At 34.1% G+C, this 25,315-nt stretch overlaps 2 protein-coding genes and 1 pseudogene across 8 annotated transcripts; all 3 read left to right on the top strand.

The window, feature by feature from the left end:
* The first annotated feature begins 1,017 nt into the window (after positions 1–1,017).
* Positions 1,018–7,262, top strand: LOC146918009 (disease resistance protein RUN1-like). 6 transcript variants are annotated; one of them, XM_085719671.1, is made up of 7 exons: positions 1,018–1,812; positions 2,026–3,136; positions 3,328–3,606; positions 3,706–3,775; positions 5,333–5,511; positions 6,217–6,452; positions 7,122–7,262. In XM_085719671.1, the coding sequence occupies exons 1-5, from the start codon at positions 1,313–1,315 to the stop codon at positions 5,434–5,436; spliced, it is 2,064 nt and encodes a 687-aa protein (XP_085575797.1). In that variant the 5' UTR covers positions 1,018–1,312; the 3' UTR covers positions 5,437–5,511; positions 6,217–6,452; positions 7,122–7,262. The 6 variants fall into 6 exon arrangements, with proteins under 6 accessions (XP_085575797.1, XP_085575794.1, XP_085575793.1 ...); XM_085719668.1 differs by having other exon boundaries at positions 3,706–3,811; XM_085719667.1 differs by having other exon boundaries at positions 3,706–5,511.
* A 9,969-nt stretch (positions 7,263–17,231) lies between these two features.
* Positions 17,232–19,609, top strand: LOC146918008 (putative glutathione S-transferase). The gene is made up of 2 exons (XM_085719695.1): positions 17,232–17,591; positions 18,615–19,609. Exons 1-2 carry the CDS (start codon positions 17,283–17,285, stop codon positions 18,984–18,986), a joined length of 681 nt encoding a protein of 226 aa, XP_085575821.1. The 5' UTR covers positions 17,232–17,282; the 3' UTR covers positions 18,987–19,609.
* A 2,010-nt stretch (positions 19,610–21,619) lies between these two features.
* LOC146918007 (protein PLASTID MOVEMENT IMPAIRED 1 pseudogene) lies at positions 21,620–25,158 on the top strand (annotated as a pseudogene). Its single transcript, XR_015015940.1, has one exon. The product of XR_015015940.1 is annotated as a protein PLASTID MOVEMENT IMPAIRED 1 pseudogene (transcript).
* Positions 25,159–25,315: the final 157 nt, after the last annotated feature.

The following is a 25,315-nucleotide window of genomic DNA, read 5'->3' as shown; positions in this document are numbered from 1 at the left end:
GTCATTTTTTTTCTTTCTTAATCAAATCATCAATCAATTTAATTCTACTTTAAGTCTATTTTCTTTCAAATATCAAAAATAGAAACAAATTCCAATTTGCCACTTGGCTTTTCATTTTAAAACCCTTTTCAAAACTCATATAAAACACAAAACAAATCAAACGTCAATTTCTACCCCGAACTACGAGGTTTTGATCCTTCACGGGTACGTAGGCAAAGGACACGTGTCCTTCCAAATCAATAAAAATGTAGATAAATTAGGTCTTTATTTTCTTTTATCATTGCGAATTCCATTTTTTAAGCAAACAAGTTTATAGCACAAAAGTTAAATAAGATCAAAAGGTTCTCGTAGAGTACTACGAATATTTAGGGTGCTTAACACCTTCCCTAAATACAACCAACCCCTGAACCCTTAATCCCTAAAAATGTGGTATTTGAACCTTTTTCCACTTTCTTTTGAAAAAATTAAATGTTCAGTCGTGAAATCAAAAGCGGGTCGAACGCCGATCAAATGACTTTCGACCGTCCGAAAAATGACGCGACACATAGATTATACATATGCACACCAACAAAAATAATTCCAGAACAAAAGTTATTACTTAAATCGTAAGACCAGAAGTTACATCATGGTATATGGAAGAAAATAAACACATCATGATATTAGCATATGCTCGTACGGGAGAAAATAAACACATCATGATATTTACTGTTGAGAGCTAGGATATATCGGAGGTGTAAAAAAGAATCGGGGGTGTAAAAAAATAATCGAAATTTGTTCATCCAGAATAGGTACCTACCAGAGGTGCAAATATGGAAAGTTAAAATGAACTACCGGATTGTATGTCCCGGAGTCTCCGATATTTAAGTGCAAAGGTTAATTTCGTGTTTTTAGGGGGTCTAAAGAGATATTGAGGGCCTAAAGAGCAATCTTCCTAAGTGATGCTTTACATGTTGTTTGTTTTATAAGGCCCAAATTCTTTACGTGAGATGATAAACCCTAATTTCACTCTCCCCTTTCATACAGAAACAGAAACAAACAGCCGCGCCTCCCTCACACTGCAAAGTTTCTTCTCTTTTCTCCATCGATTCTTCTCCCTTCTCTCTCTCCATCACTACTTTTTGTATCTATCAATTATAAGCTTCATCTTAAGTTTCATCCTGGGTTTCATTTCTGTGTATTTTTTGTCAGTTTCATCTTAATACAGAAACACACTGCAACGTTTTTTGAGGACTTGAAAGATCCGAGCAACATACTCAATACATATTAACCTTTCCATTCTTCTATTATTCAAAAAAACCTTTCCACTCTTCTCATGGCTGCATCACCATCATCATCATCCATCACGAATGATGGATACGAATACGACGTGTTCCTCAGCTTTAGAGGCCCTGATACACGTTTTGATTTTACTGGAAATATTTGGAATGCTCTACATAACAGGGGGATCCGCATCTTCAGGGATGACTTGGACATTTACAAAGGGAATAATATTGAGAAATCACTTTTCGAAGCTATTGAAAAATCAAAGGCGGCCATCGTTGTTCTCTCTCCGGATTATGCAACTTCATCCTTTTGTTTAGACGAACTTTGTCATATCCTTAAATGCATAAAGGGAAGGGGTCGATTTGTTTGGCCAATCTTTTATGAAGTTGAGCCTTCAATTGTGAGATGGTCAGAAGAAGGAACTTATGGAGAAGCAATGGCTAAACATAAAGCGAGCAATTGGTATAGCGAAGATAAGTTACAGAAATGGAAGAATGCTTTGAAGCAAGTGGCTAATTTGTCTGGTACCGTTTACAAATGGAAGACAGGGTATGTATGCTCTTATATTTTCTTCTTGTCTAATTTCTACAATTTACCACCGGTTACAATCCAGTTTTTTTTTTTTTTTTTTCAACATGCACTCATGCAAGCCATATGAAACAGTCTGATTGAGATCCGATGGTCCAATTTTAATACTGGTATTTCTGTAATAAAAGTGTTAAAAACATTCTCTAGGATGACTTCATTTCTAATACTGGGCAGGCATGGATATGAATACATGTTTGTTAATAAGATTGTTAGAGACGTCTCAAGAGTGATCCAACCTTTTTCCTTATCAATTCCTGATTACCTAGTTGGGTTGGAGGCCCAAAAACAAGATGTATTATCGCTTTTGAATGTTGAGTCTGATGATGAAGTATATATGGTCGGAATCCATGGAATCGGTGGAATAGGGAAAACAACTCTTGCTCAGGTGGTTTATAATTCAATTGTCAATCAATTTGATGGTTCGTGTTATCTTGAAGATGTAAGAGGAAATCCAGGGAAACAGGGGTTGATACATCTCCAAAATATCCTTCTTTCAAAAATATTTGGAGAAAATAAATTCACAGTAACAAGTGTTAACGAGGGAATCAAAGAACTTCAAGTTAGGCTCAAACAAAAGAAGGTTCTTTTGCTTCTTGACAATGTTGACAAGTTGGATCAATTACGTGCTATTGTTGGAGAACCGGGATGGTTTGGTCGAGGAAGTAGAGTTATCATCACGACCCGTGACACACAAGTGCTAAGAGGTCATGGGGTTGAAAGAACACATGAGGTGAAAATGTTGAACAAGGATGAAGCTTACGATTTTCTTAGATGGAAAACTTTTGAAACTAACGAAGTTAGTCCAAGCTTTGAAGATGTTTTCAATCGTGCTTTAACCTATACTAGTGGCCTTCCATTAGCTATTGAAATAATTGGTTCCCACTTGTTTTCTAAAAAACAAATAGAAGAATGGAAATCTGCGCTAGATCGGTACGAAAAGATTCCTAAGCAGGAGATCTTCGAGATTCTTAAAGTGAGCTTTGATGCTTTGGTCCAAGAAGAGAAAGATGTTTTTCTTGACATAGCTTGTTTTTTCAAAGGAAAGAATCTGGAATTTGTCGAAAAAATACTTCATGCTCATTATGGTGACGAAAAGAAAGATCACATCAATGTGTTAATTGAAAAATCTCTCATAAAGATAAGCGAGTATAATGTTTTGACATTACATGATCTGATAGAAGACATGGGAAAAGAAATTGTCAGACTAGAATCACCGGATCAGCCTGGAGAACGCAGTAGATTATGGTCTGTTAAAGACATAGTTGAAGTTTTAGAAGAAAATACGGTGAGTAAAATTGATATGAATGATTAAACTTTTCATCTTTAACCTTGAATTATACCTCTTCATTATCCATGTTACCAATGCTCATATTACTAATTTTTCCTTTATAATTTGTAATGTTATTTAAATATGTGTAATTAAATTCTAAAGTATAGACATATATTTTGATTCATTTGTGCTCTTTTTGTTAATAGGGAACAAGTAAAATTGGAATCATGATGTGTTCGGGTTCCAATATTGTAGTAAATTGGGATGGAGAGGCTTTTAAGAATATGACAAAGCTTAGAACACTTGTTATTGAAAGTGTTTCTTTTTCTGAAAGTCCAAAGCATCTTCCAAATAGTTTAAGAGTACTGCACTTGTGGAAATATCCATCAGAAGAGTGTTTACCTGTTGATTTTTTTCCGAGGCAACTCACAATATGCAAATTGAACTCTACATTTAATTGTCCACAAGAAGTCTTTTTCAAGAAGGCAAGCGTGATGAATTTATATCCCCCATCTTATATTTAAGAATAAGATCGAAACTCATTTATTTATTTGTTTTTTGTTTTGTTTTGTTTTGTTTTGCAGCCCTTCAAGAATATGAGAACTTTCGAGTTTCACTATTGTGATTCTTTGAGATCGATACCTGATATATCAGGTCTCCAAAATTTAGAAGAATTTTCATGTCAGAATTGTAAGGATTTAATTACATTTGATGACTCCATTGGGTTTCTGGGTAAACTTAAAATTCTGAGTGTCTTCAATTGTCCAAAGATCGAAAGTATTCCACTTCTCAAATTAACTTCATTGGAGGAACTCTATCTTTCAAAATCACATAGCATTATGAGTCTTTCTCCCATGTTGGATGAGTCATTGGATAGACTTAAAATTTTGAAGGTTGAAAACTGTAAACATCTCATATATATTCCACCTCTCAAATTACCTTCGTTGGAGGAACTCAATCTTGCAGGTTTATCCAGAATTGACAGTCTTTCTCCAATGTTAAATGAGTCATTGGATAAACTTAAAATTTTGGAGGTCCAGCGTTGTCGTCGTCTCAAATATATTCCACCTCTCAAATTACCTTCATTGGAGGAACTCACTCTTTCAGAATTACATAACATTAAGAGTCTTCCTCAGATCTTGGATGAGTCATTGGATAAACTTAAAATTGTGAGTTTCCGGTGTTGTCCAAAGATCGAAACTATTCAACCTTTCAAATTAACTTCATTGGAGGCACTCTATCTTTCAGAATTAAATAGCATTAAGAGTCTTTCTCCTATGTTGGATGAGGCAATGGATAAACTTAAAATTTTGAGGGTCCACTATTGTCCAAAGATTGAAACTATTCCACCTCTCAAATTAGCTTCACTGGAGGAACTCCATCTTTCAGACTTACATAGCATTAAGAGTCTTTCTCCAATGTTGGATGAGCCATTGGATAAACTTAAATTTTTAAGTTTCCTCGGTTGTCCAAAGATCGAAACCATTCCACCTCTCAAATATTCTTCATTAGAGGAACTCAATCTTTCAGAATTAGATAGCATTAAGAGTCTTTCTCCCATGTTGGATGAGTCATTGGATAAATGGCATGAAAAATCATATTAACTATATGATTTTAACTATATGATTTTAATGATTTTAATCCCCTATCTTCTAAGATGAATGACTTTTTTTCTACTTATACATTTTGAAGATGAATTTTCATGATATGATAAGTGAGATGTTGATGTGACAGTGCCTTGATAGATTCTTACTATTTTTTGGTTATTTAAAAACTAATTTTCTATTCTTCAAAACATACACTAGTTTATGATGAAAGTGAATTCTAGTGTTAGAACTTCAACCGAGGGTAATAGTGAATTCTAGTGTTATTGTGGACCATCCTAATTTTTCACAATTAGTTTTTATTGTCTGAAGTACAATTAAATCCCAAAGTATGTATTTAACCAAAATCGTGCTGGTTTGTATAAATGGCATGAAAAATATTCGTCTTTGCTGGATCTAGTTAATATGATTCACTCCGTATGCTTTTCTTTCAAAAGATCAAGAGTAATGATGATTTTTATTTTGTTGAGATTAATATGTTGTGATGCTATTTATTACAATGTATATTGCTTCTTGATTTTTGTGTGTTAATCGCATTCCTGGAGTCAATGCCAACAGTTTTTGTTGTTTTTGCTGAATCATTGTTAATTTCGTCTCTATATAATAGATCGAAAAGCATGTGATGAATCAGTGAAAGATGCCTCGGATTTCAACTGTGAGAAGATTTTCCAAGAAGTTGATAAATCAATTGCATGTCCCACTCAAGTGTGATAAGAAGACTGAACCATTATTTGCAAAATAATCTTTTCAAAATATTTGCAACAAAGTTGAAGTTCTTGCTAAGAGGTAATTGTTTTGTTTTCAAATTCCCTCAAATTTATTTATTTATATATAGATACTAACCGTTTTAAGGTTGTATTTTGATATTTTCGCTTTAATTAAAATAATCTTTATATGTGTATATATACAAAGTACTGACATGAGACACTGACATGTTGACAGCTGTAATTATTTGAAAAAATATGTCGGTGTCGGACAGTGGACACATCTTCAATCAGAAGTGTTGGTGCTCCAAATGTGTATGTGTGTAAGTGTGTCAGGGTTGTCAAATGGTGCATATAGCAGCACTATACCATAGTAGAGTTTTAACAAACCACTATTCTTCTGTGATATGCGGTTTAGTACAAAGTGTGTAAGTGTATCAGGGTTGTCAAATGGTGCATATAGCAGCACTATACCATAGTAGAGTTTTAACAAACCACTATTCTTTTGTGATATGCGGTTTAGTACAAAGTGTTGTCAAACAGAGGCTAATGCTATAGCACTGTAGCGTAGCTAAATTTGAACAAACTGCCATTTTCTGAGATCCTTGGTTGACTTCACTGATGTGTGCACCATATGAAGTTAAATTTTAGACTACAGCTAGATGATCCTTTACTTTTTTATTTTTTTAATGACAGATACAATATATTAGATAAAGAATGATGCAAGAGTACAAAATGAAGTATATTTATAGATTAAGGAAGTGACTGTAGCGTGTTATATTTTCAGAAACTTCTCATACGCTCATCTAGCGCGGATGAAGTATATACTTCCCAAAGGTATAGAAATCGAAAAGGTGGTTGTTGTCGTTGATAAGAAGAGCTTGTGTTTGGAACCGGATTTGAAGATCAGCTCGGTATTTGAAGTTCTAGAAGATCACTCCGGACATTCTACATTCTACTGATTTGGCTCTTATATGATATTTTAATTCCAGGATGATTAATTTCTTTAATCTGCATCCTGAGGTAACATTTTTTGGTTTAAGGGTGTTGCTTTTGTTAATTGTATTTTCTATATTTGATGGAGTAATTTATGCTATCGTAACAGTGGTATATAGGATCTTATTTGATCATTAGCTTTGATTTGAATTGTTATGTTAGATGCTCAAGAGTCCACAATTCTGATCCAATCTGAGGGAGTTCTGGAACTTTATTGGTTATATGACTTGTGTCTGAGTTATATATCTGACATGGTCCAACATAATCAATTGAATACTATTTATTACTGTCATTTTTTGGTAACATGGTAGGGGGATTATGGAATTCAAGATTACTACTGCAATGGCATTTGCATTTTCATTCTCTGCATAACAATCTATGATGTGATTGGTGATTCCATATGGTAGGTAGATGTAAGCATGTTATGCATAGTTGAAAATGTCATGATGATAGTAAGAAAGTAATATACGAGATTTAGTTGAAAATGGGTTGATGATTATGTAAGCATGTTATACCTAGTTGAAAATGTATTTGATGATAATGAAAATATTATTAAATGACATTTAGTTGAAAATGTTGATGATTATGAGATTTTGTGGCTACTGGTTATGCTTACCTTTTCTCAACTGTTGTTGATGAAAATATTATTAAATAAGCTATACTTATTGTTTGATTTTGTAACTAATCTTAATGCAGAAAGAGGCAAGCAGATGGAATCATTGTCAGTGTGTTTTCAACCAAATGTTATCAATCCACCAGTACATAGTTTATTAAAAGAAAGATACTTATATTGTGAAGGGAATTACTATATGCTTAATGAGAAGTCAAGTTTTAGTAGGTTAACTCTACCCTATATGTCTGCCAGTTAATAGGATAGTAAAACAATCAAATTTTCTAACCAACAGGATTTTTATGGAAAATACTTGGGTGACATAATGTCACTGTGACATTAAATCTGGGCCACACAAATGTACTCATGGATGTGTTGTGTGGCCCAGATGCAAATGACAATGTGTGGTGTGGCCCAGATTTAATGTCACGGTGACATTATGTCACCCAAGTGCTGTCCGATTTTTATAAAAGTACAAGTAAAGTTCATCAACACTAGGAATTCGATAAATTGGCATGTGATTAATGAGTTTGACTTGGTTTTTCTAGTAATTTGGTTTCAACTAAAATTTACTGATCATGCTCTACCTTCCTATAATTTCTCATTGGTTGGTGCCATTATTTAACTAATTAATTTAATTTGATGTGAGAACTAACAAGTGATAACTTCAGCCTATACAATAGTAGTTTTTAGTTTTGGCGTCTAACTTGGAACAATTAATTTAAACAATTGCTTAGCATAGAAATAATGTTCTTATCTGATATTGATGTGGTGAGTATTCCTCGCCAAGTCAACTGCTCATCCGACCTTTGCCAATTTTCGTTGAAGTCTTCGTCCGGCCTTAGATTTGTAGAATTCTCCTGACAAAAATATACATACGTTGGCTACCTAATCATAATCTTCAAGCCTCACAATTATAACCGATTTGGTTTCAAGCAAGAGTAGCTTCGCCTCATCTTTCTTGGTCTTGATTTTCTTGTTGTTTACCTGAATATTTTCTCGAAGAACAATGTTCATGGATTAACCTAAATAATAATATACAGGCTCCGAGATTTGATACCCACACATACATGTAGTTGATAATACATCCTTGTAACAAACAGGTTTGATAGACAAATTGGTTTTGATTTTGAAAATACAATCATCTTATTAATTTTTACCCATAATTTGGTTTCAATAAAATAAATAAATTATGATGACTAGAAAGGTATTCCACATGCATCCATTAAGGGGGGTGTATTGGATTAGGATTTTGAAGGACAATTTTTGCTTAAAAAAGTCTCAAAGATTTTAAAAGATTTTGTAGGATTTTAATGACTTTCATGATTTTAAAAGACAATCAGGATTTTCAATTTGGATTTCAATGGATTTACATCATAAGATTTTAAAGGATTTTATGGATTTATAAGATTTCAAAAGATTTTATGAATTTTAAGGATTCATTGAAAAGAAATGATTGCAACACACTCTCTATCATACTCCCTCCGTTTCAAAATGAGTGTCGCTTTAGCCAAAAAAAATTGTTTCAAAATGAATGTCACTTTCAGTTTCCAATGCAATAATAACTTTTTCTTTTCAATTGTACCATCCAATTAATACTTTGCACACTACTTCCAAAGTATTACTTTTAAAACTAATCAATAGTTAATAAGGATAATTTGGTGAAATAACCATTATCTTTCTTTTAATCATTGCATTTCTTAATATGTGTGTAAACACCTAAAACGACACTCATTTTGAAACGGAGGGAGTAATATTTTGAATACATACTCTTATTTTTTATTTTATTTTTATGAGAGATAGAGAGAGGGGGAAGAGAGGAGGGAGAGAAGGGAGAAAAGAGAGGAGATAGAGGGAGGAGAGAGAGAGAGAGAGAGAGAGAGAGAGAGAGAGAGAGAGAGAGAGAGAGAGAAGGGGGAAGGGAGAAGAGAGAGAGAGAGAGAGAGAGAGAGAGAGAGAGAGAGAGAGAGAGACGAAGAGAGAAAGGAGAGAGAGGATGGAGAAAAGAGAGGAGAGAGGGAAGGGAGAAGAGAGAAGGAAGAAGGGATAAGAAAGAGATAGTAAAAACTTTTAAAGAAAAACAATCCCAAGAAATCTTATGTCTTCATGAAAGACTTTTTTTTGTTAAAATTTCACTAGACAATCTCACAAAATCCATCAAAATCTAATTTATTAAACAATCCTTTTAAATTTGAATGATTTTGAATATCATGAGACTTTTTTTAAGTGATGAAAAGTCTTGATTGAATACCTCAAGACTTTTTTAAAATGACAAAGAATCTTGATTGAATACCACAAGACTTTTTTTTAAATTGCAAAGAGTCTTGATTGAATACCACAAGACTTTTTCATAATTAAAAAGTTTTTTAAAATCCCTTAGAATCATAATCCAATACATCCCCTAAAATTCACACAGCAGATATGCAAGTGGCGTGGTGTATCAGCTTCTAAAACCAAATTAACAATTTTCAATTGCAAGCACATCCATTAAAATTCACACAGCGGATATGCAAGTGGCGTGGTGTATCAGCTTCTAAAACCAAATTAACAATTTTCAATTGCAAGCACAATATACAAAACCAAAAAGCATGGCAGCAAGAAAGAGATTACATCCATATGTTTAGAATTTTGAAAACGTGACGCAGCAAGAAAGTCATATATATATCCATCGAATCATGAACAGCACTAGATGAATAACATACGCATATGAACAAACATGATTCAATGATCTCGACAAACAGATTATTGGATAATAAAAAAGTTAGAAAGGTACAACCTGACACAATATCACGCTGACATCGATTAGCGATGTTGGTTTGATCTTCACCGGCCATCTTTTCTTTGAGATCGCCGAGGAGTTTTTGGTATTCGCCGGCTTCCCTTTTCTTGAGATCGCCAGTAGTTTTTAGGTTTAAGATTTCTAAATCACGATTTGCAATTCAGGAACGTGGTCAAGGTTAGTTTTACCTCTTCCCACAGACGGCGCCAACTGTAATTGCTAAAAAAGTACGGTAAGGAAAACTAGGGTTTTCTCGTATTCTAGAGTTTGGAATGAATATTGGATGCCTTGAGAATGCTCTCAAGGGTTGTATTTATAGCTTTCAATGAGCTTGGGTTTCGGTTGCTTGGTCCCCAAGTAACAGGGATATTTGTGTATTTTAGGCGGTTTCTAGAGGTTTCTAAAAGCTAAGAAAGGCGGCGCCCTAAGGAGGGCGCGCTTAGGCCTCAGGAGCCCTTCTGGAGGGCGCCTGGACCATTCTAGAGGGCTTAGAGCCTTTCTAGAGGGATTTTAAGCCTTTAGGAATATTATGACGGTTCACAGCCCCCAAGCACGAGTCTTGGGACAAGGCGAAGTGATGAAAATGTGGGATTGGCCCTTCTGGCGGGCACCCAAGTCTTTAAGAAAGTATTGACGGTTCATCTCTTTACAGTGGTTTATGAATATAAACATTGAATTATGATCCATCTGTGCTATTTTGTAAAACATGTTCTCTTTAGTTAATAAATTCTCAACTGTCGAGTATATACTTTGAAGCATGGATCCTAGTTTATAGCTAGTTGGTTAGCATTTCAAAGATCCATATTTGTGTTTTTTTTTCTTCACAATGTCAAATGAAAATGTGCAATAATATTTCCGGTTCATTTATTTTACCCTTATGTTTTTTGTTAAATTTTTTTATAAGGGCACTATCTCATGTTTCGCCCAAGGCATCCAAATTTAAAGGACTGGCCCTGTCCACATCATTCATCCTCATCCGAATTGAATCTAACATACTCAAGCATAGATGAAAGATCCTCCAAACATTCATCATCCCACACAAATAACCTCATGCCAAAGGAAAATCCACCTCTCTTCCCCTCTGTTCATGTTCTCCATCTCCCCAAGATTTATATCTATCTTTTTAACCCAAGACAAAAATAGTCACGAAAAACGAACACACTGTTATGAAACTTAAAGAATGGAAAAAGTCTCATTTCTCATTATTGTGAATGTAGTTACAAGGAGTATTTATAGGAATAGAGTGTAGTACAATTGTACTCTCAGCAAGCTAAACAAGTACAAAACAGAAATGTAAACTAGTTAGCTTAGGATCCAAGTAAACTATTATTGCTTTGCTTATTATCTTCTTCTTTCTCTAATAGCCCCCCACAAGCTGGAGAATGGTAGATATCTAACATTCCCAGCTTGAATAAGAGAGTGTGAAAAGTTGGGGAAGTAATGGCTTAGTGAAAAAATATGCGAACTGATCAGAAGAAGAAACAGGGAGCAGCTTCATAATGCCTGCTTGTAACTTTTCTCTCACCAAGTGACAATCAATCTCAAGATGCTTGGTTCTTTCATGAAATACTGGATTAGCTGCAATTTGGAGGGCGCTCTGGTTGTCACAATAGAGCACAGGGACTTTAGCAAGTGTAACATGCAGATCCTGAAGCAAATATAGAAGTCATTGCAGCTCACAAATTGCTGCACCTAAAGCACTATACTCAGCTTCTGAAGAAGATCTTGAGACAGTCAATTGCTTCTTAGTTCTCCAAGAGATCAAGGATTGACCAAGAAAGAAGCACTGACCTGAAATGGATCTCCTGGAATCTAAACATCCAGCCCAGTCAGCATCTGAATATCCAGACAAACATAGAGATGAATCTCTGGGAAAGAACAAACCTTGGCCAGGACATTTCTTGAGGTACCTTAAGATTCTAGTGGCTGCATGAAAATGTTGGTCAGTTGGACCTGTGAGGAACTGACTCAATTGTTGAGTTGCAAAAGTGATATCTGGCCTTGTATTGGTAAGATAAATGAGTCTGCCAATCAATCTCCTATATGATGGTACATCACTATATGGAGCACTAGAATCAGTATGAAGCTTGCAAGAGGGGTCAGAGGGAGTAGAAACAGGCTTGCAAGCAAGATGGCCAGTGTCAGTCAGTAAATCAATGCAGTATTTTCTCTGACAAAGAGAAATACCTGAAGAGGAATGAGCAACCTCTAAGCCAAGGAAGTACTTCAATTGACCAAGATCCTTGATTTTGAATGAAGCATGCAGAATGGCCTTGATGGATTGAATTTCAGTAATAGAATCACCAGCAACAATCACATCATCCACATAAACAAGTAACACTGTGAATGAATTATTGGTCTTTTTGGTGAACAAAGAATGGTCAGAAGTGGATTGAGTAAACTTATGATGAAGAAGAAGGGATGTAAGTTTCGCATACCACTTTCTACTGGCTTGTTTCAATCCATAAAGTGACTTAACCAGTTTACACACTTGATTAGGTTTGGAAAGAGTGATACCTTGAGGAACAAGCATGTAAACATCTTCCTGCAAGTCTCCATGAAGAAAAGCATTGTTGACATCTAACTGATGAATGTGCCAGTGATTGATTGATGCCAAAGCAATGACAGTTCTAACAGTTGTTAATTTGGCAACAGGAGAATATGTGTCAAAATAGTCCAAACCTTCTATTTGATTATAACCTTTAGCAACTAAACGTGCTTTGTACCTTTCTATAGAGCCATCTGCATGATATTTGATTTTGTAGATCCATTTACAACCAATAGGCTTCACATTTGGTGGTAAATCAACCAGTTTCCATGTCCCAGTATTCTCAAGAGCAGTCAGTTCAGATTGCATAGCTTGATTCCAACAACTGAATTTGCTTGCCTTAGCATATGTGGTAGGTTCAGTGTGGGAGTCAAAAGATAAAGTATAAGCACAATGAGAAGGTGACAAATTGGAAAAAGACATGTAATGTTGAATAGGATATGAAACATTATTAATATGTGAAGCAGAAGAATGATCAAGACTACATACATAGTCTTGTAAATGAGATGGTGGATTAACATTTCTGGATGACCTTCTCAGAGCAGGAGGTGATGGAAGGGATGGTGGGGAAGGAGAATCATCATGAGGAGAAGGATCAATGTCAATAAAGGTGGGTGTAGGTGGTGATAAGGATGGGTTACTTGCAGTGGAAGCATCTGATGGGAAATAATCCCAATCAGTGGTGACAGAAGAGGAAGAAGGAGGGTAAGGTAGAATATGTTCATGGAAACTGACATTTCTAGAGATATGAATCTCTCTAGTGTGAATATATAATAGGAAAAAGCCCTTAAAACCAACAGAGTAGCCTAAAAACACAGATTTTCCGGCTCTGGCATCTAGTTTTGTTCTATGAGAGTGAAGGGAAGTAGAGTAACATAATGAGCCAAAAACCTTGAATGAATCAATATCAGGAACTTTATTATGAAGTAACTGATAAGGAGAAGTGTTGTTTAGAGTTGGAGAAGTGACTCTGTTGATGATAAAGGTGGCATGTAGGAGAGCATATGACCAATAGGAAGCAGGTAACTTTGACTGATAAAGAAGGACTCTACCTACATTGAGTATGTGTTGGTGCTTCCTTTCAACTCTACCATTTTGTTGAGGGGTCCCAACACATGATTTGTGATGAAAAATACCTTTAGAAGCATATAATGAATTTAAAAGAAACTCAGGACCATTGTCACTTCTAATGGTTTTAGGGGTAATATGATATTGGTTTTCTATAAGAGTGATGAAGTTTTTGACATGTTGGGATACTTCAGACTTGTGTTTTAACAAAACAATCCAGACAAATCTACTATAGTCATCAAGAATGGTGAGAAAATATATGTGATTATGTACAGAAGGAATGGACAAAGGGCCCCAAATATCTAAGTGCAACAATTCAAATTTACTAGAAGCAACAAACAAACTCTTGGAAAAGGGTAATTGTTTTTGTTTAGCAAAATGACATATATCACAAGTGGCTTTGTGATCAAAGGTTAATGAAGGATAAAGGGAAACCATATGAGACAATCTTTTATGGGAAACATGCCCCAATCTGAAATGCCATAAGGCAGAATGAGGAATGGTAAAGGTTTTATTGGTGGAAAGATGATTAACAGAAACACTATTATGTAAAGGAAAAGCATTAGAATCTAAAACTAATCTATAAAGACCAGCAAAAGGTTAACCCAAACCAATCATCCTCTTGGAATGAAGATCCTGTAACAAACACTTATTGTCATGAAAAATAGCACAACAATTGAGAGATGAACAAAGCTTAGAAATTGAAATAAGATTGAAATTGAATGAAGGTGAAAAGAGAACATCAGCAAGGTAAAGGTGAGGTGTGAAGTGGATAGTGCCAGAATATTCAACTAGAACAGAAGAACCATTAGGTAAATTGACAGGTTTTGGTGCAATTTTATGGAAAGAAGTGAACCAATGTGAAGAGGAAACTATATGTTCATTGGCTCCAGAATCTAATAACCAAATATCTGATTTAGAGGATATAGAACAAGAAAAAATGGAGGCAGATATACCTGACTCAAGTTTGGAGATAGAAGTGGAAGTAGAAGGAGTATGAATATGATTAGCACTTGAAGAAGGAGTGGAAACTGTTGGTGCAGGAAGCAAATTCACTTGTTGTAGCAAGCTAAGCAACTGATCATATTTCTCCTGAGAAATACTAGTAGTGGAAGATGAAGAAGCATCATTGCAACTTCCTGATTGAGCCTCATTATCTTCAAAACTGCTTGAGGCATTTACAGAAGCATTGGGCTTCTGATAATTTGGATTTGGGAATCCATGTTTCTGATAGCAATATTCAATGGTATGATTATTCTTGCCACAAAATGAACAATGTCTAGGTGGCTTTGATCCAGAGAAATAACCCCTCCCTCTGCCTAAAGGTTTGCGTGCATCAGAAGCATTGATGACAGATAAAGGTTCATCAATGGAGGAATGCAGTGAACTGTTGTTACTTTCCTCTTGTATAACCAATGAATAAACTTTGTTAATGGAGTGGATCAAGCATGAGCACCTGAGTCTTAACAACATTGAATTGATCATTTAAACCAGTCAAAAACTGTATAACCTGATCTTCAAGCCTGAAATTGCGAGCTTCGCACATGGCAGCACAACGGCATGGATGAGGACAGGTACAATGTGGCATATGACGATGTGAATTCAACTCTTCCCAAAGAGTTTTCATCTCAATGAAGTAATCTAACACTGATTTTGAACCTTGCTTCAAATTATTGATCTTAGAACGAAGAGTAGCAATACGAATACGATCAACCTTGGAGAAGCGTTCTTTGAGGTCTAACCACACATCAATGGCGTTTTCATGAAAAACCAGAGTTTGTGCAATTTGAGGAGTAACAGGATTGATTATCCAAGATTGAATAAGATGATTACACCGTTCCCAAGCAGCGCGATTCAAATCATCATCATCTGGAATCTCCATAGATCCATCAATGAACTTCAATTTATTTTTCGCGCCAAAAGCACGGATCATGGAACAGCTCCATGCAAGATAATTGGATCCATCCAATGGAGGAGCAACAATCACTGAATTCGGTCCTTCACTTGGATGAACATAAAACACTGATTCAGTATCAGGTTGGTTGTTACGAACCATGGTGAATTTGCGAAGAGAATTGCGAAAAAACAGAGTGCAAAAACGAAGTGCAACAAAGTGCAAAATCAACGAGAGAATCAAGTGCAGATAAGAAAACCGTGAAGGTTTCTGCAAAAATCAACAAGAATCAACGAAGAAGATGAGAAATTGGATCGTAACTAACTTCTGTAACTAACTTCCGCCATGGAAGAGAGAAAAAAAGCTCTTGATACCACGTTATGAAACTCAAAGAATGGAAAAAGTCTCATTTCTCATTATTGTGAATGTAGTTACAAGGAGTATTTATAGGAATAGAGTGTAGTACAATTGTACTCTCAGCAAGCTAAACAAGTACAAAACAGAAATGTAAACTAGTTAGCTTAGGATCCAAGTAAACTATTATTGCTTGGCTTATTATCTTCTTCTTTCTCTAATACACACAAAGAGGCACTACCCAACCAAATGTCTAGCCAAACGCGTGTTTGACCACCATTCCCCAATTTCCTTTCAACCAAACAAATGAACTAGTTTGGGCTAGCCACCCTCTCTGGAGTGAAAATATTGTTCCACACTAAGTAAGAATTATATGATAAAAAATCGGAATGAAATTTAATGAGTTAATCAGGACAATCCACCCACCCAGGCTAATAATATACTTATTTCTCCAATCCAACTTCTAGGTCCCATGCAAAGATATTCCAATGAAGGTTCCCCAAGTTGATAGATGGTGTGTGTTAGCTCCAACAATCTCAACTTCTAAAGAAGGTTCCCAAATTGAAATTGAAGTAATGAAAGGTTAGAAAGTAAAAAGGTGAGCTTAATCCAAAGAAAAAAAAAAAAGTGAACTTATGGTAAGTGTAGGTTAGCGCCCAGTCAATTTTAAGGGACTGAAAAAATCTATAATAATATTTTATTTTTTTCATAATAAAATCTGTAGTAGTATTAACATAGAATTTTTTGTTTTTTTTTTCAATGGCAAATGTTCATAAAATTTTGGGTTAATTAAGTCAATGGTCCCTGTAAATATTTAAAATTTTGTTTTTAGTCCTTATAAAATAAAATCACACTTTTTAGTCCCTATAAAATTTTCCATCAACATTTTTGGTCCCTAAAATGCTTAAGGAAAATGTCACAGGGACTAAAAAGTGTGATTTTATTTTGCAGGGACTAAAAGCAAAACTGTAAATATTTATATGGACTAAAAATTTAATTAACCCTAAAAAAAATTGTTTGTTTTCTTGTGGGGCTTATGCCCCAATTTAGTAGAAATCAATCTCCCTCTAACACTAAAACAAAAGTATGGGAGAAAAAAAGGAGTCCAATATAAACACATAAAATGTTTCTAATTAATGCATCTTGCAGAGAAGATATATATATATATATATATATATATATATATATATATATATATATATATATATATATATATATATATATATATAGACACACACATATATTTTCCATCATGTCTCATCTGATTCCGTTTCTGAGTGTCTTGGTATATTTTATCCCAAGAAAAATTACTAGACCAGATCAAAATATGACCAGGTTCAAAATAGGCTTCCCTTTGTTCATTTGGGTCACTTTCAGTTTCTTAAACTAAGCACACCATATTTGAATGTAAATTTACATAGATTATGATGTTTAAATACTGAACGTAACCATACTAACTTTTTTTATTACAAAATTACATCCTACCACGTCAAAGAAATACAAATTATATATATTTACTCCAATATAAATTTGCTTATGTGACACTCAATATCATATATGAGTAGTATTCACTTCCCTATTTACAAAATATAGTTGTTACAATAATGGCTGAAGTGAAGCTAATTGCCACTCCTCAAAGCTTCCCTTGTGCAAGAATTGAATGGGCTCTAAGAATAAAAGGTGTTGAATATGAATACATACAAGAAGATTTATTAAATAAGAGTCCTTTACTTCTTGAGTCCAATCCTGTTTACAAGAAAGTTCCAGTGCTACTTCATGATGGAAAATCAATTGCTGAATCACTTGTTATCCTTGAGTACATAGATGAGACATGGAAGGACAACCCTTTGTTGCCACTAGATCCATATGAGAAAGCATTAGCTCGTTTTTGGGCAAAGTTTATTGATGAGAAGGTGAATATAATACTATATTATCCATTCTTGAAATATTTACTTGTTTCTTTGTAGATCAAAAATTTCTGTCTGTTTTGCTAGCAATTGTTTGATAGTAGAAGTTCTTTTATGAAGATATGCCTATGGAAATTTGCTTATTTGAACTTATATATTGTCATTATTTAGTACTTTTCGAGATTATCATATGCTAACAAGTGTCATAAAAACATTGTTTAAGGAATACATAAAAAAAAATTGTCATAAACAGACAAGTCAAAGTCGTTTAATAGTAATAATTACGTCAATTTCTATGTAAAAATTACTTTTTTTAGTTGCATAATTATCGGTTGACAATTGTCGTGTCTTAACTGAAGCAAAAGACACTATATCAGAAATATATGGATATTTAGCTTTGAAAAGCAACCACAAATTTGCCACGGTTCCCCAATTGAACCACGGTGGTTTATATTTGTGTTAGAATAAAACAATATATAAATTACAAATAATGGATTGTGATTGATTATTATGGATCTAGTGGGAGCCTTTGTATTGTTTTGGATGAGTAGTACAAGTATTTCAAAAATATAATTGAATTGTTTAAATAAATGAGAAGTATGAAATAATATAATATATCGAGTGTGATCTATTTATACTACCCAATTTGGTGGTATGAATGTAGGTGCTTTAAGGACACTTGTAGCATTTTTCATTCTAGAATTGTTTCTGAAGTTAAAAATTCTCAATTACCTAAGTCATTTTAAGTCGGTGATCAATTTAGTCTTGAAATTTTCACAAATAGACTAAATGATATATCATTTTAAAAATTTCTATAATTTCAGAAACCAAATTGTTCTATCCTTGCAGCTTTAAGGACTAAAATGGTTGATTCACTCCTTATCATTTGATTAATTATGCTTAATAGGCACATGCTGTTTTGCAAGAACTATTCATTATTTAAAGGCCACACATAACTCAACTCATCACAACTTTTAGTTCAAGCTCTAGCTGTTTGATATAACTTAAAGCTTATTTTCATGGAAACAGTGTATTTTTGGTGTATGGGGAGCCTGTGTGGCCCAAGGAGAAGAAAAAGCAAAAGCTGTAGATGCTGCAATTGAGTCACTTGCATTTCTTGAGAAGCAGATTCAAGGGAAAAAGTTTTTTGGTGGAGAGAAGATAGGATATCTTGATATTGTAGCTGGTTGGATATCATATTGGCTTAATATTCTTGAAGAACTTGGAGAAATGGAACTAATTAATGCTGAAAAGTTTCCTTCTCTTCATGAATGGGGTCATAACTTCATCCAGACTTCACCTATCAAAGATTGCATTCCACCAAGGGAAATGGTGGTTGAATATTTTAGCTTTGGCATCAACTATGTTCGTTCCTTGGCATCGAGTGAAAAGGAGGACTAAGTGTATGTTGGAATCATGGTGGATATGTTAGAATCACGGTGATTCACTGAGATTTTGTAAAAACTACAAAGTGTAGCTTTTAAAAAATCTTTATGACTTCTCGTGATTTTGACAAACCCACCTTAATACCAAACATGCACCAAAAAAAGTTGTCCTCTTTATCTATCCTCTTCCTTGTGTTTCCAATGAAAACACAACTTGAGCAAAAAAATAAATAAAAATAGGGTAAGAAATAGAATGTTGCTTTTAGATAAGGATTTGGATGCATTGCATTCATGATATCATGCACTCGTTGATCTAGACCCTCTCATCAAGAAGAGATGGTTCACATTTCTACGTTGTATTTAGACCTTATTTATCAAAGTTTAAATGTGGACTATATCTGCTCTTGATTTGAGGGTCTAGATCGTGCAACAACATTAAATGTATGATTTCATGACGTTATTAGAAAATGTGAAATTCAGAGTAATTTTTTTATTTAAATATGTTTTTATTTGAAGATAGAAAATAAGATAGGTAAAGGAGAAAGATGATTTCAATTCATACTAAATTATGAAAGTGGATTTGTGTAAACAAGTATGCATATGTTATAATAAGCTCATGTTGTCTTCGGAGTTTGCTTTTATGTGGTGTTGATCATCTTAGCAGATTTTATGTATATTAAGTTTTCTATGAAATGAAGGGACTATAGAGCTTCACAGATATTTTCAAATGCTATATTGTGATTCTGTGGTTAAATACAATTCACAGATATTTATTTATTGGTCCATTTACTTGAAAATATAGGAGGAGTAAATCCCCAAACAGTTGGATACATAGCTATATCTATGCACTAAATTGTCAAAAATATTAGTATGACCAAGTTATATAGGGAAAATTTACATTAAATCATCTAATAATGGTTGTTTCCCTCTTAAATCTTTATGGCCAAGTAATATTAGAAGAGAAATATTTTTTTACCAAGACATCTAATAATGGTTGTTTCAGCATCGTTCTCGCAACCATCATTCTTACATACATTGTGTCTTGAACCATCGTCGTAATATCATGTTCCAACACTCTACTGTTATTTTTAGATAATCTCTCCCCTTTTTAAGAAATTCACCATGATCGTCATGTTTAGTCCAACCGACAACCAAACAGACAGCACAATCAAGTGTGTAACCTCGAGATCGGCCCTTTGGAGTGTTTTATCCATTTATCTTGCCACAATAACTTTAATTTTGCACCGTCGGTGTATCCGTACACAAAACTTAAGTTGTAAGTAAATACCACTCCTAAAAAAAAAATATAGTAAATACCACTTCAATAAAAACAACAAAAAATAATTTCTTAATTAGAATTATAGAAACAAAAAATAGACTTGCTAGGTATGAAAGACAAACTTCACTTTTTTTAATCTAAAATTTTGACTCTTATGTGTTCAAACCTCCTTCAAACATTTTGAACCATATTTCTATTGCCACTAAAGACAAGAAAAAGCCATACTTTTGTGAGTATGCTCTTGTACACGTATCATCTTGGAAATATTAAAGTGTTTCTCTTTCAACACCTAAGACTTAAATGGCTAATGTATAACTAACTTACATGGTTGAATCATAGCCAAACAATTGCTGACAGCTATATACTTAATACAACCAGACCATTCTGTTTGACTAAAAACTAATTTAACTTTTGTTTCAAACCAATCATTTTATCTTTTCTCCATGTAGCCAAAATCTTAAAGCATATGCTATTTGGCAACAAAAATAAAAGCATGCATGCCTACATCTCTTTCCTCTTGTTTCTCATGTATGGTAACATTATATGTTAAACTGTTACTTCTATAGTCCTATAATAACTGTCACATGTGCATACAAAATTGTTCCAAAATAGCTAATATATGTCCACAAAACTCGATTGATAAAAATACCGAAATTTATAAATTGAACGTTGTAATTGGAATTCAAACCCCGACTCACTCATTTATATGTATGAATTTCTAATAATTATTACATTTTGTCTATCTACCAACAAAAAAGAGTATACCAATACATTTTTTTATGGAAAATACATCAATATACTTGATTTTTAGTTTGATAAAAATTACTATTATTTTTCTTTTATTAATAGACTTTTTTTTTTTCTTTTGACCAAATTTATAATTTTTTTTAATGTGTAAAATAAGCAACCGTAACAATTATTGTGGTATGGAGGGAGTATATGTTGTGTGAAATTTTTGTATCTATGTCTTTTCATAGACATTAAAAAGATGAAATGAAATCCCATCAAAAGTTATGGCATGTATAAAAAGTGATGTACATGAAAAAAATTGTGATAAGGTTGCTTAAATTATTCTGATTTGAAAATCCCTATTCCCACGTAACATTGGCCACTTGTACCTAAATAAGAAAAAGGACATTAAATTCATTTGGACCACTCTACCTATCAAAATTCATATTTGTCTTGATCATCAAGGCATCAATGCAATGCTACCGTTCATGTTCTATCCACCACAAATACTATTCATAAGATTTTCTTGGTTGAGAAATGACCAACAACTTCACAATTTCCTCATGCTTCATTCTCCTTCCATTCATTTTATTTTCAAGTAGTATAGTGATTGGAACTCAAACATTTTTTTAAATATGGAGAAATGAGGTGTCCGGGGTTTGAACCCTACCTCCTACATATATTATGCATTGTCCTTATCAACAGAGTTAAGTTCACGATGACCTTTTCATTCATTTTTTTTAATTGTGGTTTAAAGGATATTTACACATACCAAAGACGTTAAATAAATTTTATTAATTTTGATAAAAATTAATAAAATTAAGTCTTTTTCCTATAATACTGTATTTTTTACAAGATAATACCGTTGTTTTATATTATCTAAGTCTACTTATTTCTCTCTGGGTGATAAATAGTCATGAGTATTATAGACAAAACAATAATTAACGTTACACTAAACTTTAAAAACGATAGATAAAAATAAAATTTTCTACAAAACTATAATTAAAAAAAGAAAGGGATATATTAGTCTTCCAACCTCAAGTCCTAATTTAACCAACTTTCAAAGCTTATATGTGAGCATTTTTATCATCATCCAAGTTCCAAAAACTCAACCTCTCTTCTCTCTTTTTTAGACATAATCATTAATAATATCTCCAATTTATTTTGCTACAACAACTTCTTCATTCCCTAGTAATGGCAGCTGATAACTCTACCAAGAGAAATTCCAATGTCCAGCTCCTTGAAGAACTAGAGGCTCTAAGTGATTCCCTTTACCAATCACACACAACAGCTAGAAGAGCAGCTTCTCTAGCTCTTCCAAGAACCTCAGTTCCTTTAGTTCCATCTACTAAAGATGATAATGACACTGCTAAACTTGACAACAACAAAAACAGCCACAAACCTCGGTCGCGTCGCATGTCCTTATCTCCATGGAAATCAAAAACAAATCAAGAAGATGCCAATGGCAAGTCACCCTCAACTCAATCAGAAAGCAATAAGTTTGATGAAAGAACAAATTCAGGTGAAAACAAGAAAGGGATTTGGAATTGGAAACCTATTAGGGCTATTTCTCACATTGGAAAGCAGAAAATAAGTTGTTTGTTTTCTGTTGAAATTCTCACTGCTCAATCCCTTCCTTCATCAATGAATGGATTAAGACTTTCTGTTTGTGTTAGAAAGAAAGAGAATAAAGATGGTGCTGTTCAAACAATGCCATCAAGGGTTTCTCAAGGTGCTGCAGATTTTGAAGAAACACTTTTCTTAAGGTGTCATGTTTATTGCAATCAACAAGGTAATGGTAAAAATCTTAAATTTGAGCCAAGACCATTTTGGATATACCTTTTTGCAGTTGATGCTAAAGAGCTTGATTTTGGAAGAAACTCGGTGGATTTAAGCCAGTTGATTCAAGAATCAATTGAGAAAAATCGGCAAGGAAATCGAGTTAGGCAATGGGAAACAAGCTTTAGTTTGCAAGGAAAAGCTAAAGGAGGAGAGTTGGTTATGAAACTAGGATTTCAAATCATGGGGAAAGATGGAGGAGTTGAAATATATAACAATGAAGAGAATTTGAAGCCTAGTAGTAGGTTCAAAAACCTCACATCTTCGTTCGCTCGACGACGATCCAAGACATCGTTTAGCATGCCTAGTCCAAGAATCACAAACAGAAATGATGCTTGGACTCCTTCACAGCGAAGATTAGCTGAAGATATTCAAGAAATTGATGATTTGAATCTTGATGATGGTCCAAATCTAGTTCATCATTCATATCCATCTACTAATAAACTTGTTGATGACAAAGAAAAGGTGGAGGATCTTGATCTTCCGGAGTTCGAGGTTGTTGATAGAGGAATTGAAGTTGAAGAGAAGAAAGAAGATGAAGGAGAAGGATCAGAGAAATCTATAGAAGTGAAATCACCTTCAAGTGAAATTGTCAAGGAAATAGTTCATGATCAATTACACTTAACAAGATTAAATGAGCTTGATTCACTTTCTAAGCAGATAAAGGCTCTTGAATCCATGATGGGAGAACATAGCAAAGATTTTGACACGGAATCACAACGATTGGATTCTGATGAAGAAAATGTTACAAGAGAGTTTCTTCATATGCTTGAAGATCAAAAGTCTAGATTATACAAACTCAACCAATCTGAAATTCCACCTTTGCATCTTGAAGAACATGATGATAATTCTTCATCATGTGGAGAATCTAATTCTCAAGTGTATCTTCCTGATCTTGGAAAAGGCTTAGGTTGTGTGGTTCAAACAAGAGATGGAGGATACTTAGCATCTATGAATCCTTTAGACAATTATGTAGCTCGAAACGATACTCCAAAGCTAGCAATGCAAATGTCAAAGCCTTTTGTGTTAACATCACAAGACCCCTTAAATGGATTAGAGTTGTTTCAGAAACTGGCTGCAATTGATCTTGATGAACTCACCTCTCAAATTTTCTCATTGATGCCAATAGATGAACTGATAGGTAAAACTGCTGAACAGATTGCTTTTGAAGGCATAGCTTCTGCTATCATACAAGGTAGAAACAAAGAAGGAGCAAGTTCAAGCGCTGCGCGAATAGTTTCAGCATTGAAAGACATGGCGAATGCAATGAGTTTAGGCAGACAAGAGAGGATTTCGACTGGAATTTGGAATGTTGACGACATTCCACTAACTGCAGAGAAAATTCTAGCCTTTACAATGCAGAAAATTGAGTTCATGGCTATTGAAGCATTGAAAATTCAAGCTGGCATAGCTGAAGAAGAAGCTCCATTTGAAGTTTCTTCAGTCAAAGAAGGGAACAAAGAAAAAGATCTATTGAGTTCTGCTATTTCACTTGAGGATTGGATTAGAGACCAAAGCTCTAAAAACACTAATGCAAGTTCTGATATTGATGAACTATCAAATATCACATTGATGTTTGTTGTTCAACTGAGAGATCCAATACGAAGATACGAAGCAGTTGGAGGACCTATGATGGTGTTAATTCATACAACAAATGTGGACACAAAGGGTGATGATCATGATGAAGATGATGAGGAGAAGAGGTTCAAAGTAAGTAGCATGCATGTGGGAGGTTTTAAGGTGAGGAGTGGCAGTGGAAGGAAGAATGCTTGGGAGAGTGAGAAACAAAGGCTAACTTCAATGCAATGGTTGATTGAATATGGATTAGGAAAGGCAGGGAAGAAAGGAAAACATGCATTGGTAAAAGGGCAAGATTTGTTGTGGAGCATTTCATCAAGAATCATGGCTGATATGTGGCTAAAGACTATTAGAAATCCAGATGTTAAACTTGTTTAAAGTAATAAGCATGTATACTCTTCTTTAGTTATAAGCTGTCATGATTTATGTAACGCTGACACTTTAGATTAAAGGTGTGTCTGGTGTTCGAGACTGGCACGACGCTTACACATTTAGTTATATTTAATTGTTTTTATTTCTTGAATTATTACTACTACTGTCTACGTGTCAATGTCTTGTTCGGTGTTTGTCATGCTTGCACAAACTTGTATTCATGTCTCAGATGATGATACATCAAAATTTTAAGAGAATGCTCAATAGTCGATATTGCATATAAAAAAATAGTACAAATATTTTTACTTGCAAGTAATAATTAGGTTTTTTTTGGTAGAATCATTAATAAAGTGTTACTTAGGAATGTTATGTATGCAGACCCTTTTTCTCACATTCCCCCCCTATCCATTTATGTTTTTCCCATATCTTATTAATATATTTTGCCCTTTTACGCAAGACAATTGTTAATTCGTTCCCCTCAAGAAAAAAAAAATGTTAATTTTGAGTCAAAAAATACTTTTATTATCTTAATCAATACCTGTTAATAT

Source organism: Medicago sativa, chromosome 6 (genome assembly GCF_051527215.1).
Source record: "Medicago sativa cultivar Bolivia chromosome 6, Bolivia_mono, whole genome shotgun sequence".
Classification (NCBI taxonomy): domain Eukaryota; kingdom Viridiplantae; phylum Streptophyta; class Magnoliopsida; order Fabales; family Fabaceae; genus Medicago; species Medicago sativa.
Note: the sequence above shows the minus strand (reverse complement) of the source record. Positions and strands in the feature narration are given on the sequence as shown.